The 12,693-nt window shown below is 63.2% G+C and overlaps 1 protein-coding gene and 1 long non-coding RNA gene across 3 annotated transcripts; one reads left to right on the forward strand and one right to left on the reverse strand.

The window, feature by feature from the left end:
- Positions 1 to 705: 705 nt before the first annotated feature.
- LOC146543763 (uncharacterized) lies at positions 706 to 1,708 on the reverse strand. Its single transcript, XR_014885031.1, has 2 exons — positions 1,120 to 1,708; positions 706 to 1,050 (listed from the first exon to the last, which is right to left on the reverse strand). It is a non-coding gene; the product is annotated as an uncharacterized LOC146543763 (long non-coding RNA).
- A 3,177-nt stretch (positions 1,709 to 4,885) lies between these two features.
- Positions 4,886 to 12,437, forward strand: TSC22D3 (TSC22 domain family member 3). 2 transcript variants are annotated; one of them, XM_085230660.1, is made up of 3 exons: positions 4,886 to 5,308; positions 11,012 to 11,063; positions 11,495 to 12,437. In XM_085230660.1, exons 1-3 carry the CDS (start codon positions 5,004 to 5,006, stop codon positions 11,738 to 11,740), a joined length of 603 nt encoding a protein of 200 aa, XP_085086786.1. In that variant the 5' UTR covers positions 4,886 to 5,003; the 3' UTR covers positions 11,741 to 12,437. The 2 variants fall into 2 exon arrangements, with proteins under 2 accessions (XP_085086786.1, XP_085086787.1); XM_085230661.1 differs by lacking the exon at positions 4,886 to 5,308 and adding an exon at positions 10,525 to 10,729.
- Positions 12,438 to 12,693: the final 256 nt, after the last annotated feature.

Here is a 12,693-nt window from a genome sequence, read left to right on the forward strand (position 1 = left end):
CAGGGAGAGATTTCCTGGCACAGAACAGCTCTGTTTAATTAGAGAGGTGATTCATGTTTTCAATCAGGGTTTAATACCAAGCCCTTTACGGGCAGCAGTGCAGCAGGAGCCTGTAGGTCTGCTGGGCTCTGGAGAGGGAACCTGGGGCTGCTCCAGCCAAAGCGGTGCCCCCCACTGGGGTCCTGTGCCACCAGGAGCAGCCACGGAATGGCTCCATCCCTGTGCTTGGCTGCGTCCCTTTGGGTGGTGAACATTGGGGTTGCATGAGCAACACCAGCAGAATTCCAAAGGAACAGCCAAACTGCCCCAGCTCCAAATGCCATCACTGAAAAGCAAAGATTTGGCCACCATTCTGCTCCAAAATGGGGTAGCAAGGTCCATCTGGGGGCAAACACCTGAGAGTAGGGACATGAGTGTGGAATGGACCCAGTGCTTTGGCATGGGTGCAACGGTCTGGGATCCCAGCCTTGCACTGCCACCGTCTGACCCCAAACCGAGCATCCCAAGGTGGGGAGCGATGCTGGAGGCCCAGGGGAGCCCCACACACCGACCTGCAGCATTCCCAGACACAAGCATCCAGCAGCTCCTGAGCGTCGGCACTGCGTTCTGACCGCCCCATCCTGGGCACCAGTTCAGAAATAACGCAGACGCGGCCAAGGCCCATAAAATTAATTAGCTCTCACTTGAAATTAAGCATCTCAAATGGGTGTTTCATGAAGATTTAATTAAAAGCTGTGCTGGAACCAAGCTGGAGGGGTTGGGGCACAAGGAGCTGTCACCACGTCCCCAGCTCTGCGCTGTCCCCGTGTGGCACCGGAGGTGTCCCCAGAGAGCCCCGCGGGGGGGCTCAGCAGCGCATCCAACACCTCCCACCCCAGGGCCTCCCATCCTCCTCCTGCCTCGGCGGCTTTGGGGCGGGCACGTGGAGCGCGCAGCAACGGAGCGCAGCCCCACCTCTCCACGGCCACGCTGGGCACGGGGGCACTGGGGGCTTTAAACCCAACAACGGCTCTGCAGCAGCGCGCCGAGACCCAAAGGGCATCGTTCTACCTGCACGACACAGCAGCAAGTTCATCACCATCACGTCAAACCTACAACCATCCCCGACTTTTGTCTCACCCGTAAACTATCTGTGACGGTTTTCCTATTCCCACCGCATCCCAGCGTTGCGCCGAGCAGCTCTGCGTGCCGCTCCGCTCCCTGCCCGCTCTGCGCCGGGCTGCCGGACGCTCACCGCGCTGCGCCCGTGCGCTGGGTTCCTCGGCGGCGTTTTGGGGGCCGCGCACGAACCGTGAGCGCACGAACCGTGAGCGCACCAACCCTTCCCTCCCAGCGCAGTGCCAGCAGTGCCAGCGCCGGGGCCTTGCTGCCACCCCGCGGCTGCTGCAGGCACACGTGTGGGAGCGCGTAGTGCGCGGAGGTGCGAGCGCGCCCGTGTCCGCATCTGCGCGTGTGTGCGCACACGCACTGGGCGTGCACGGGAGCGTGCAAGGGAGCACGGGCGCGGCTCCTGCGGGTGGGTGTGCAAGTGGTGCACGTGGCTGTGCACGCGTGTGCCGTGCAAGGTGCACGTGCTCGCGGCTCGTCCCGGCCGCCCACAACGGCCGTGGCAAATCTCAGCAAGAGCGACGCTCTGCCCGTTGGTTTTGGCACCGACCGGGCGAGCGTTCAGCCCAATTAAAAGAGTTTCCGCGCTCAATTGAGCGTAATGCGACTTCGTACGTCTTAATAAAGCCCTAATCTCTGCGGTCACTGAAGTGAGCGCGTCGGGGGGGGGGGGGGGGGGGTGAGAGCAGCACACAGCCGGGCGGAGCGGCACCGGTGCTAATTAGAGACGGAATTAGGAGCCATCACCACGGAGGTGCCTTTCTGCCTCCTCGATATATCCAACTTCCGATAGGAAGGGGAAGGAGCCACCTCCACCGCGGGCGCTTTGTGGGGATGGAGCTGCAGCCGGCAGAACCCCAGGGGGGCACACACCTCCTGCTGGCCGTGTGGGTGTTCTCCCAAATGCCACCACAGTGATGCTCCGGGTACCCACTGCGACTGCCTGAGCTGTGTGTGGCACAGAGGAGCCCCACGGAGAGGAGAGGATGAGGAGGGGAAGTGCCACCATGTGTCCCCACCGCCTGCTGTGCTGTGCTGGGGACGTGGGAGGTGCAGCCCCAGTGTGTCCCCACTGTGTCCCCAGCATTTCTCATGCACCATGCCCACTGCATCCCCATCCCCACAACGTCCCCTCCATCATCACATCCCGACCATAGAATCATAAAATCATAGAACCCTAAGGATTATCAAGTTACAACCCCCCATGCCACAGGCAGGGCCACCAACTTCCTCCAACCACCATGTCCCCATCATGTCCCTTCCACCATGCCCCCCATGTCCCTTCCATCATCCCCATCCCCACCATGTCCCCTCCATCCTCTCCATCCCCTCCTGCACCCCCACCACATCCCCTCCTGCACCCCACCCACATCATTTCTCCACCATGTCCCATCCCGCATCCCCACCATGCCCCTCCATCATCCCATCCCCTATGTCACTTCCATCATCCCATCCCCTATGTCACTTCCATCACCCCATCTTCCCCACATCCCAACCACACCCACGGTGTACCACACCATGCCCCACATCCTGCCCCACTGATGCCCCACACCATCCCTCCTCCGGCACATCCCACACACCCTGTTGGGTTCCTGCAACCCAGGGAGGGGACGTGGTGACATTCCTACAGCAGGTGGGAGGGTGGCATTGTGCACAGGGACACATCACAGACAGAGAACGAAGGCCAGAAAGAAAAAAAACTGATCATCTTGAATCATTTTGAGCACGGGAAGAGGAGCAACCCCTGCAGGGCGAGTCGCCACCTCCTCTCCATCTCGGAGGAAAGCAATTAGCACGACAGCACAATGCGTCTAATTGCAACCATGGACTTGACGAGCAGCCCATGGCACACCCCAAGGAATCCATCCCCCATCCTGCACCAGGGCCCCGCCGGGCACTCGGAGGGATTTGTTTGCTGGAGCGTTGCACGGCGCGGAAGGCACGCGCAGCATGCGGCGTGACTCACCGTTATGCAAGTGGCAGCTGTGGGGCTGGCAGCGAGCGGCCGTCCCCAGAGCCACCCGCTGTGGGGCAGCCATGGGGAAACACAGCTTGGGGGTCAGCGCTCTGCGATGGGGGGGAGCAAAAAGGGGAGCTGGGGGCCCATGCAAAGGGCTGAGAGCTGGTGTTGCTGCCCCATACGCTGCCCCACACCGAGTGGCTCTGGGAAGCCCCATCCCTGGGCACAGTCCGTGTGCCTTGGCACGTGGCTCCAGCTCTTGGGGATATTGGGGTCAGCGCCGTGGTACCCGCACTGATGTCCTGCAGGAGCCACAAGCATGGGGCACACTGATGACACCAGGGACGTGGCAACAGGGGCTGCCACCCCTATGTCTGACTGTGCCACACACGTCCTCACAGCCCACTGTCCCCTGTCCCTGCAGTGACATCGGGCAGCAGATGCACTGTGCCCGGCGGGTTGGAGAGGGGGTGGCACCGGGAAATGTCAGAGCTGTGACAGCACCGGGTATTCTTAGCCTCACATCACAGCCCTGACACAGGGACAGCAGCTGGCACCCTTGGGGACAGGTGGCACGTGGTGTCTGGCAGGTGTCAGTGCTGTGCCCTGCCCCGCTGTGCCCACGGGATGGCAGCAGCCTCCATCACCCCCCCCCTCCCCCCACCCCCCCAGGCACCCACGGCCACTTGTGGGGCAGCACAAGGCCCCAGAGCAGAGCTGTGTCGCAGATGCCCATGGCAGCCTGGTGCCACGGGTTCTTGTGGGGTGGAGAGTGCTTCACCCTCACATGAAACCTCTTCCTCCTCTCCAAAAAGGGAACCAGGAGAGCTGATGGAGTGTTTCTGCCTTCCCCCAGCAGCACCCATTCTGTACCACCTTGCTCTGGGTTCCAGCTGGGTTCTGACCCACGTTATCTGCCCTTATCTCTGCCCACCACCCCCTGCATGCAGGGCTGCCTCTCGTGCCTTCTCCTCCTGCCCACTCCCCATTCCCCTTCCCAGCATTGAGCATCCCATCCCATGCTAACCACAACTACTGGGACATTTCCCATTGGTTCCTTGCACCTCACAGCTCGCTGCCCTGGCAGATGCTCCCACTATGTTCCAAAATCACCTTTCCTCCCTCTGTCTGTTTCCCCTTGCCCAATCCTACAGCCCCACATACTGAGGGTGCTCTGCCCTTCTGGGAGCTTCTCTTTCCCAAAACCCTCTGGGGCTTTGCCCTGAGCTTCAGGGGCGATGTCACGGCCACCCCAGGGGGCACAAAGTGTGATTTTGGGTTCCAGTGGAGCCTTGGGTGCCTATGGGGTAACAGGTGCTCAGTGGGGCACCAACGGGACACCCAGTGGGGCTGATGTCACGGCCATCCCAGGAGGCACAGAGTGGGACCTTGGTGCCAGTGGGGCAGCGGGTACCTATAGGGCACTGAGTGCCAACAGAGCAGTGAGTGCCAATGGGGCAGGGGGTGCCAGCAGGGCAGTAGGTGCTCAGTGGGGCACTGGGCACCAGTAGGGCAGCGGGTGCCCGTGTGGGATCGGCTGCCAATGGAGCAGTGAGTGCAGCGGTGCAGCAGGGCAGCGCGGCAGGGCTGGGACCGGCAGTGTGTGCCGCACGGGGCGGTGGGCGCCCGGCTGGGGGGGGGGGGGTGGGTTGCTGATAACCCCGGGGCTGACCCAGCGGCGGGAGCCATTGGGACAGCGGGCTCGGCGCCAGCCGTCCGCTCGGAGGGAGCTCCGCAGCTCCGGGCGCTGCCATGGGGCGGTGCCGGGCTGCCCGCAGCGGGTGCCGGCGGGGCGGGCTCCCCGGGGTGGGGCGGCGGTGCGGGGCGGGGAGCGGGGCCGGGCGCTCGGGGCCGCCGTTCGCCGAAGCGGGAGCGGAACCGGAGCGGAGCCGGGAGGAGCGGGGCCGGGCGGCTGCGCGCGGCGCTCGGCCCCGGGATGTCCTCGTCGGCCGGCGAGCAGTGCCGCTCGCCCGTGGGGTTGGATTGCTGCAACTGCTGCCTGGACCTGGTGGGGGCCGGGGGGGGAGAGAACAACAACCCGGGCAGCCCCACCGCCAGCGGCTTCCGGCAGCTGCGGGAGCAGCTGGAGGGAGAGAACCTGAACGCCGCCAAGCTGAGCTCCATCATGCGCCAGGACTCGCTGGAGCCCGTCGTGCGGGACCCCTGCTACCTCTTCAACCAGGGCATCTGCAACAGGAACATCGACCAGACGCTGCTTTCCATCCTGCTGCTCTTCCACAGGTGGGTGCCCGCTGCTGCGGGGCCGCGCTCCGCTGCCGGCTGCGTGCCGCGCTCCCCGGACCCCGCGCTCGTCCCCGCCGTGCCCGGAGGGACGGGGACACGGACGGCTGTCAGTTGGGGCGGTGCCACCTGCAGCCTCCTACGGGTCGGTGGGACGTGGGAAGCCCCTCTCTGGAGCCGTTCCCCATCCCCCGCACAGCCCCCATCGGGCGCTCCCGTCGGTGTCCCCAAAATAGCGCTGCGTGGGGGCACATGGCCCCGCACGTGGCACCTGCGTGACCTCTCCCCACGGCTCCCGCAGCCCTTGCATAACGCGGGGCCGACGCTCAGGTGGGAGAGGAGGAGCCGGGCTGCCCGCCAGAGCATCTCTGCACGCCCCATGGGGGGAAATGGGGGAGAGAAGCCGAGAGTTCCCCGCGTGCGTAGTGTGATGCGGACAGGCAGGGAGGGAGGGAGGGGACACGGGGAGGGAGGTGACAATGTCCCCCCATGCGTGCTGGAGACTGAAGCTGTGCACCCACGAAAGCGGTGCCTGTGGTTATGGTGTGGCCACTCTGGGGTCGGTGCCCCACGCTGCCCCAATCTGCCCCCCCTCCTGCGTCCCTCCCCACAGTGCCCACACCTGCACCCACTGTTGTTTTGCTCCAACCTGAACTTTCTCCTCCTGGGGAATGCGTCAGGTAAGGCGGGAGGCGATTGTGGATGGGGTGAGGGCTGTGGTGCCGGGGAACACCCCGATAACGCAGCCCATGGGGGTATGGCACTGCTGGCACTGCACTCAGTGGCCACGGTGGCCCATGGACACCTGCAGGAGGAGGCAGTGTGGATGATGGGGCAGCGTGCAGTGGGGACAAGCTCACGTTAGGGGGCTCAATAAAGTCCACCCTCGGCATCCCCAGCCTGGTTTGAGGGGTTTCCCCCCAGCTGCGTGCTCTCTGCAGGGATGCAGGAGGGATGCTCCGTGCTCTTGCCATAGGAACTCCTGAGGCTAAAACCAATCCCAACTCCTAACCCTAAACTCAACCCCCAAACTGCCCCCTAACAATGCTAACCCCTCACCTTAGCACTAAACCCCACCCTGAGACCAACTCCAGCCCTAACCCTAAGACTAACCCCCAAACTAACCCTAACCTTCTCCTTAACCCTAACCTCGATCCCAACGTTAATCCCAACCCCACTCAGGGGGCAGGAGGTGGTATCTATGGCACAGCACTGCTCGTCCCAGTCCCTGCCATGCAGAACCCAGAGGGGTGGCTTCGCAGAACGCATTCCTGCAGCGCGTGGGCTGCAGTGACAAGAGGGCTTTGAGCAGGGGACAGCGGGTGGGCGTGGGGCTGCGAGCCGGGGCTGAACTGCGTGGGAGCCCCCGAAAGAAGGGGTCACTGGGCTCTGAGCATCATGGCCCCACTGGTTGTGGGGCAGGGGAACAGGAGGGCTGTGCTCACCCCATGGCCGTGCCCCGCCGATGAGCAGTGAGCTATATTTATCTGTGCTGCTGGCATGGGGACAGGAGTTTGTCACCCTCTGTCTGAGGTTGTATTTAGACCTGTGGGGGGGGGGAGCCAGGGGCCCCCCAGCACCGGTTTTGAGGTGTGATGCAGATCCTGAAAGAGTTCCCATGGAATCATGGAGGCACTTAGGGTGGAGAAGACCCCAGAGGTCATCAACTCTCAACACCAACAAGGCAGCTCCTGTGGGGCCGGCAGCCCAACCTCAGTCCTATGGGGCAGCAGTTCAGGACAGGGTGAGGAATAGGGTGAGGGAAAAGGAGAGGGATAGGGCTGGGGTTGAGTTTAGGGTTAAGAATGGGTGTAAGGGTTCAGGTGAGGTTTGGGATTTATGGTGAGGGTTGGAGTTAGGTTTACAGTTACGGTTGGGATCGGGATGAGGGTTGGAGTTGGGGCTGTTGTTAGGATGAGAGTTGGGGTTAAGGTTAGGTCTGTGGCTGGGGTTAGGGTTAGTTTGGGGGTTGGTCTTAGGGTTGGAGTTGGGGCTGGTTTAGGGCTCAGGTTAGGAGTTGGTATTAGGGTTGGGGTTAGTTTTAGGATTGGCTTTAGGGTTGGGAATTAGAGTTTGGATGGAGGTGTGGCACGGGGTTTCAGGCACTCTCTGAGGCCGTCCCCAGGCGGTGGCACAGCGGTGCCCAGACCCATGGGGCACAGCAGCAGGGTGACAGCTGCACGCCCCGCACGGCCCCGTGCCCTCAGCGTTGTTATTGTTCTGAAATGTCAGCAGGGGGGGGGGGCTGCAGCGCTGCATCCCGTTCCAAATGCCCGGCGTGCTTCCCAAAGGCCAGGTGGGGTATTAATAACCAGCCCCAAAGCGCCTGACCCAGCCTGACCTCGGAGCTCAGCCCCTGACCTCAGTGCTGTGCTGTCTGTGCATCATCCGTCCGTCTGTCTGCTTTTGGGTCCCGTCAGGGATGCCAAGCCTGGATTGGGAAGGATGCTGTGTTTCCTGGGTTGTGGGGTGTCGCTGCATAGGGTGCCCACGCGCTGCTTCCCAACCCGTATCCTCTCCTTATCCTAACGAGCTGCTTTCCAATTAACGAGCCGGCCGCTCCCGCACGCCTCCCATCCACGTGCTCTCCATCCCTGCATCCCCAAACTGATGCTAGCAGGGCGCAGTGGGGCGGGGTGTGGGACGGGGTCCCGGTGACAAAGTTGGAGAGAAAAAGGAAAATCGCGGCTCTCAGCGGGGCTGCGCGCTCGCACGCCAGCGAGCCGGGAACTGGGAGTACGGCCAAGTCCCTTTATCAGAGGAAGCAGGCCGCCCTACAGCTGGAGCGGGGAGCCTGCCAGCCCCCCCCGCACCCAGCACGGCCTCCCCAAGGCAGAGGGGGGTACCCCCGGGTGTGGCACTTCGGTGCTGGGGTTCCCCCGCTGCAAAGCGCTGCGGCCCCATTGCTGTGAGGCGCCTGGGTTTGGGGTTTGGAGGAGCCGCCAGCAGAGTGTGCACGCCCCCAGGGGTTGTGCTGCGTGCCACGTGATGGGTGGAGGGGTGTGTGAGCCCCAAAGTCCTGGGGACAGGGGCATAGTGTGGGGCTGGGGCCAGGGGTTCCTCTCTGCGTGCGTGCAAGCTTTGCTGCGCGCCTGGAGCTGGAGGTCTGCTTGGCACTGCTCCTGCAGCACTCGGTGGCCTCCCCAAGGCCGGCAGCGAGCGTTTCCCACGGCTCCGACCCTTTACAGGGCCTTCCTCCCATTGAGCTGAGGCCTTGGGAGAGAGCAGGAGGGCCAGAGGGGGCACGGAACAGCCAAAGGGCTCCGGGACTGCCGCGAGTGGCACTCGCCGTGCAACGTGCCTGCAAGATGCATCCGTGGGCACACGTGTGCTTGCAGGGTGTGCACACACAAGCGTGTGCGTGCAGGTGTGTGCATGCAAAGTGCCAAGGTGTGTGGGAATGCACACGTGTGCATGCCATGGGGGCGTGTGCGGGGTGTGCATGGGTTGCAAGCTGCACCCCGGCGTGTGTGTGCGCCCCATAACACCACCAGCAGGTGCAGGGCTTTGCGTGGAGCTGCCGTGAGATTCCCCATGCGCTGCAGCTTGGGAGGCACAAAGCTGTGTGCACACATCCCTCGGTGCTCTGGCACCTGGTGCCACGAGTACACCGGGCTGGGTGGGCTCCTGCTGCATGGGGACCCCAGCACGGTGCCACTGAGCTCGTCCTGCCCGCCTGGTGGCATCTCAGGGCTGTCACCCTGCACACACAGAGCGCCTTTCACCCGCCCGCCGCCCCGGGTGACACTCCGGGCTCTGAAAGGGACAATTGAGCGTGGCTGAGGTCACCCCCCGGCGTCCCTACCCCGTGCCCATGTCCCCTCCCTGCGGCCCCGAGATGCGGCCAGTGCTCTGGCTGTGCCCTTGGAGAGCTGCGGGGTGCAGAGGGGACACAGAAGGGACACAGAGGGGCATGGCCGCACCCCCGCCATACTCCCCCAGCCTCTTCAGGAGGAGGGACTGGTGAGTGGGGCTCTGGGGGTCCAGGGGCTCCGCGGGGGTCAGGATGGGGCCGGCACAGGGCAAAGTGCCACCTCTCGACCGGGAGAAAGGGATCCCCGTGTTTGCCCCCTCCGTGGGTGGGTGGGCAATCTCCTCGCCCATCCCACCCTCAGAAGACTCAGGTAGGGTTTGGGTGCACCCCTCCCCACTCGGAGGGCACGGCCATGGCACCAGCCCCAAACATCAGTGGGGCTTTTTTTGGAGGGGTATTCCACAGAGCACCCAGCAACGTGACAAAGTCCCGTTGGGTCCAGAGGGCAGCAATAAGCTCCGGGTGGGGACAGGGAGCAAGGCAGGGGGGCAATGCTAGCCCAGCAGGGTGGGCGAGGGGGGGAATCATTGCCACCCATAGCTTTAGGGTAGCAACAACCCCTCCTTCCCCCCCCCACGGCTTTAGGGTGCCCCACATGCAGCACAAACACGGTGCTGCTCGACGCTTGCACCCTCTGTGCCCCCCAGGATCCCATGGAGAGCCGGGGGGGGGTCCCGCAGCCCTGCAGCCCCGAGCCCGACCACGGGAGGGGGCTGCCCTCCCCCCCTCCAAGCAGCACTGCGGGGTTACGCAAGGGCGGGGGGAGGGGGAAGAGGCGGGGCGGCCGCGGGTTGTTTTGCGCCCGGGGGTTGTTTTGCTCTCGGGGTTGTTGTTCGCTCCCGTTTCTGTTGTGCTTTTTTTTTTTTTTTTTTTTTTTTTTTCCTCTCGTTGTTTTGTTCCGAGCCGATCTCGGTTCGCCGCCCGAGGACGCGTTGTTTTGCGCTCTCTGGGTTTCGTTTCGCTCTCCGTTTCGCTTTGCTCCCCGCTTTTCACTTTGCGCACCTTTCGTTTGTTTCGTTTCGTGCGCCCCTTTCCCCTCTGCACACCCCTTATTTTGTACATCTCTTTTTGCACGCTCTTCCAATCGGTGCCCCTTTCACTCTGCACTTTCCTTGGGTTAGCACACCCCTTTCCCTCCGCACACCCTTTCTCCCTACCCCACACTGAGCCCCACACCCCACAGCCACCCCAAACTCGGGGCCCACCCCACTCTCCCCTCCCAAACCCCTCAGCGCCCCACGTTCGGGGGCGCAGCACGAATCGGGGGAGGAGCGCCGGGCGCATGGAGGACCCCGCGCAATTAGCGGGCAATTAGCGGGCAGCGCTCAACATTACCGGGAGCGGCGCTGCGGCGCTGGGGGCGGCCCCCTCTCCCCCCCAACTCCCCTCCCGTGTCCCCGCCCGCCGCCCATATAAGCCAGGGCGTGGAGCCGGGCCCCGCAGTGCGCTCCGGACCCGCAGCTCTCAGCATCCATCCGCGCAGCCATGAGCACCGGCGTGTACCAATCCCCCATGGAGGTGGCTGTCTATCAGCTGCACAACTTCTCCATCTCCTTCTTCTCCTCTTTGCTCGGGGGGGACGTGGTCTCCGTGAAGCTGGATAACAGGTAGGGGCAGCCCCTGGGCTCCCATCCCGGTATTTATTGCTCCTCCGAAACGGGGCAGCGTGGAGCATTGACCCCGTGAAGTGGGGAGCGCAGTGCGTTGCCCTCTATGGGAATGGCACTTTCTGTGTTCCATCCCATTAAGAGATGAGCTTTATTCGTTGCCCCCATGCAGGGGGGGCTCTCTGCTTGCTGCGCCGTTGATGGAGGGGGGTCAGGGGACGCGCCCCACTGCACAGATCTCGGGGACTTGAGCTAACGTGCACCTTGCCTGCTTTATTCCAGTGCCTCCGGAGCCAGCGTGGTGGCCATTGACAACAAGATCGAGCAGGCAATGGTGAGCCGCAGCCTTCTGTCATCTTTAGGGGTTTGTGGGGGGTGGGGTCCCTGCTCCCCGGAGGTGCCGTGCCCAGCATAGGGGTCCCCCTGCTCCCCAGCCTGTTGCTGGGCAGAGCGGCTCCTTTGTCTGCCTGCAGCTGGCAGTGCTCATTGGCTCCGTCTGCGCCGCAGTGCGCAGAGAAACAGGGGGAGATGAAGGGGGAATGGGGGGGGGGTGGGACCCTTCGGGGGTCTTGGGGATTGAGTGAGGCCCTGGGGGTGATAGGGAATTGCAGGCTGCCTCTGCACCCCGAGGAGGGAGGTGATGGATCAGTAGGGGTGATGGAGGGGGGGGTGCCTTGGGGGTGGGGGGCAGCAGGGTGCAGGGAGGGATGGGGCAGCTCCATGAGCATCCCACCAACGGTCCCCATCCTTCCCCCCCCAACGCAGGACCTGGTGAAAAACCACCTGATGTACGCTGTGCGGGAGGAGGTGGAAGTGCTGAAGGAGCAGATTAAGGAACTGCTGGAGAAGAACTCGCAGCTGGAGCGTGAGAACAGCCTCCTGAAGACCCTGGCCAGCCCCGAGCAGCTGGAGAAGTTCCAGTCACGGCTCCCATCCGAGGTGTTGCACCCCCAGGAGCAGAACCCGGGGGCTGCCCCCCCGGCCCAGCACTCGGGGGGCTCTGCGGTGTAAAGTGGCTCTGTCCTTGGGGTGGGCAGAGCCACGGAACTCTTTCTACTTCATCTCCTGCAACGATACCAAAATAAGCCAAGTTTTTCTGCCTTGGCGCAGAGGACTGCCGGAGCCCGGTGCCGGGATGCTCGTCCCTCCGGGAGATGCCGGTGGCTGACCCCCACCTGTCTGCCCTCCCTGCAGTGTGTGGGGCAGAGCTCGCCGAGACCCCGTAGTGCTGTCCATGGGGATGCGGCTGGAAGGAGCGCGCCGAGCCCCAGCGTTGTGGGGGGTGGGGGGAGCAACCCAAACCTGGACTTGAGCAGCTGTCGTGGTTGCACGCACGTCGGCGTGGGGATTACAAGGAAAGAAAGAGAGAACAACAACCAAAAAAAAAAAACAAACCAAGCAAACCTTGTTTGACTGTAGTTGAGGTGTTTCTGTAGCTGTGTCTATGCGGTGCCGGCGGGATGCTGCAGGCTGGCTGTGCCCTCCTGGGCAGGATTTGAGAGGAGACTGGAATGGCAGTAGGGTGGAACTGGGGGAACTGGGTGGCCAGAGGCCCCAAAACTGCCCCGAAATGGGGGATGGCAGCGATGGGTGCGGCGCTCCCCCCCAGGTGACGGGACGTCCCTGCAGACGTCGGACGGTTGGAGCGATGATGTGGTTGTGTACATTTTTAGCTAGAAATTGCAATAAAGTCTACTTTTTTATAGAAGCACCTGCCCCTGTGCTATGTCTGGTGGTGGGGAGGGGGCCATCGGGGGGATGGGGCGATATGGATTGAGACTGGGGGGTGGGATGGGGCTGCTGTGCCCCAGTTGCTGCCAAGCCTTTAGGTTTCATGGTGCTGCTCCTTGTGTTTGGGTCAGACCCCTGGATGGGCTCATGTGGGATTTTGGAGATGGGAGCAGCACCCTGCATCCTATGGGGGGGGAAGGTGAGCAGATCCTGCAGGTCTCAGTGTCCCCATG

Source organism: Meleagris gallopavo, chromosome 9 (assembly GCF_905368555.1).
Source record: "Meleagris gallopavo chromosome 9, MGAL_WU_HG_1.1, whole genome shotgun sequence".
NCBI classification, from domain to species: Eukaryota; Metazoa; Chordata; class Aves; order Galliformes; family Phasianidae; genus Meleagris; species Meleagris gallopavo.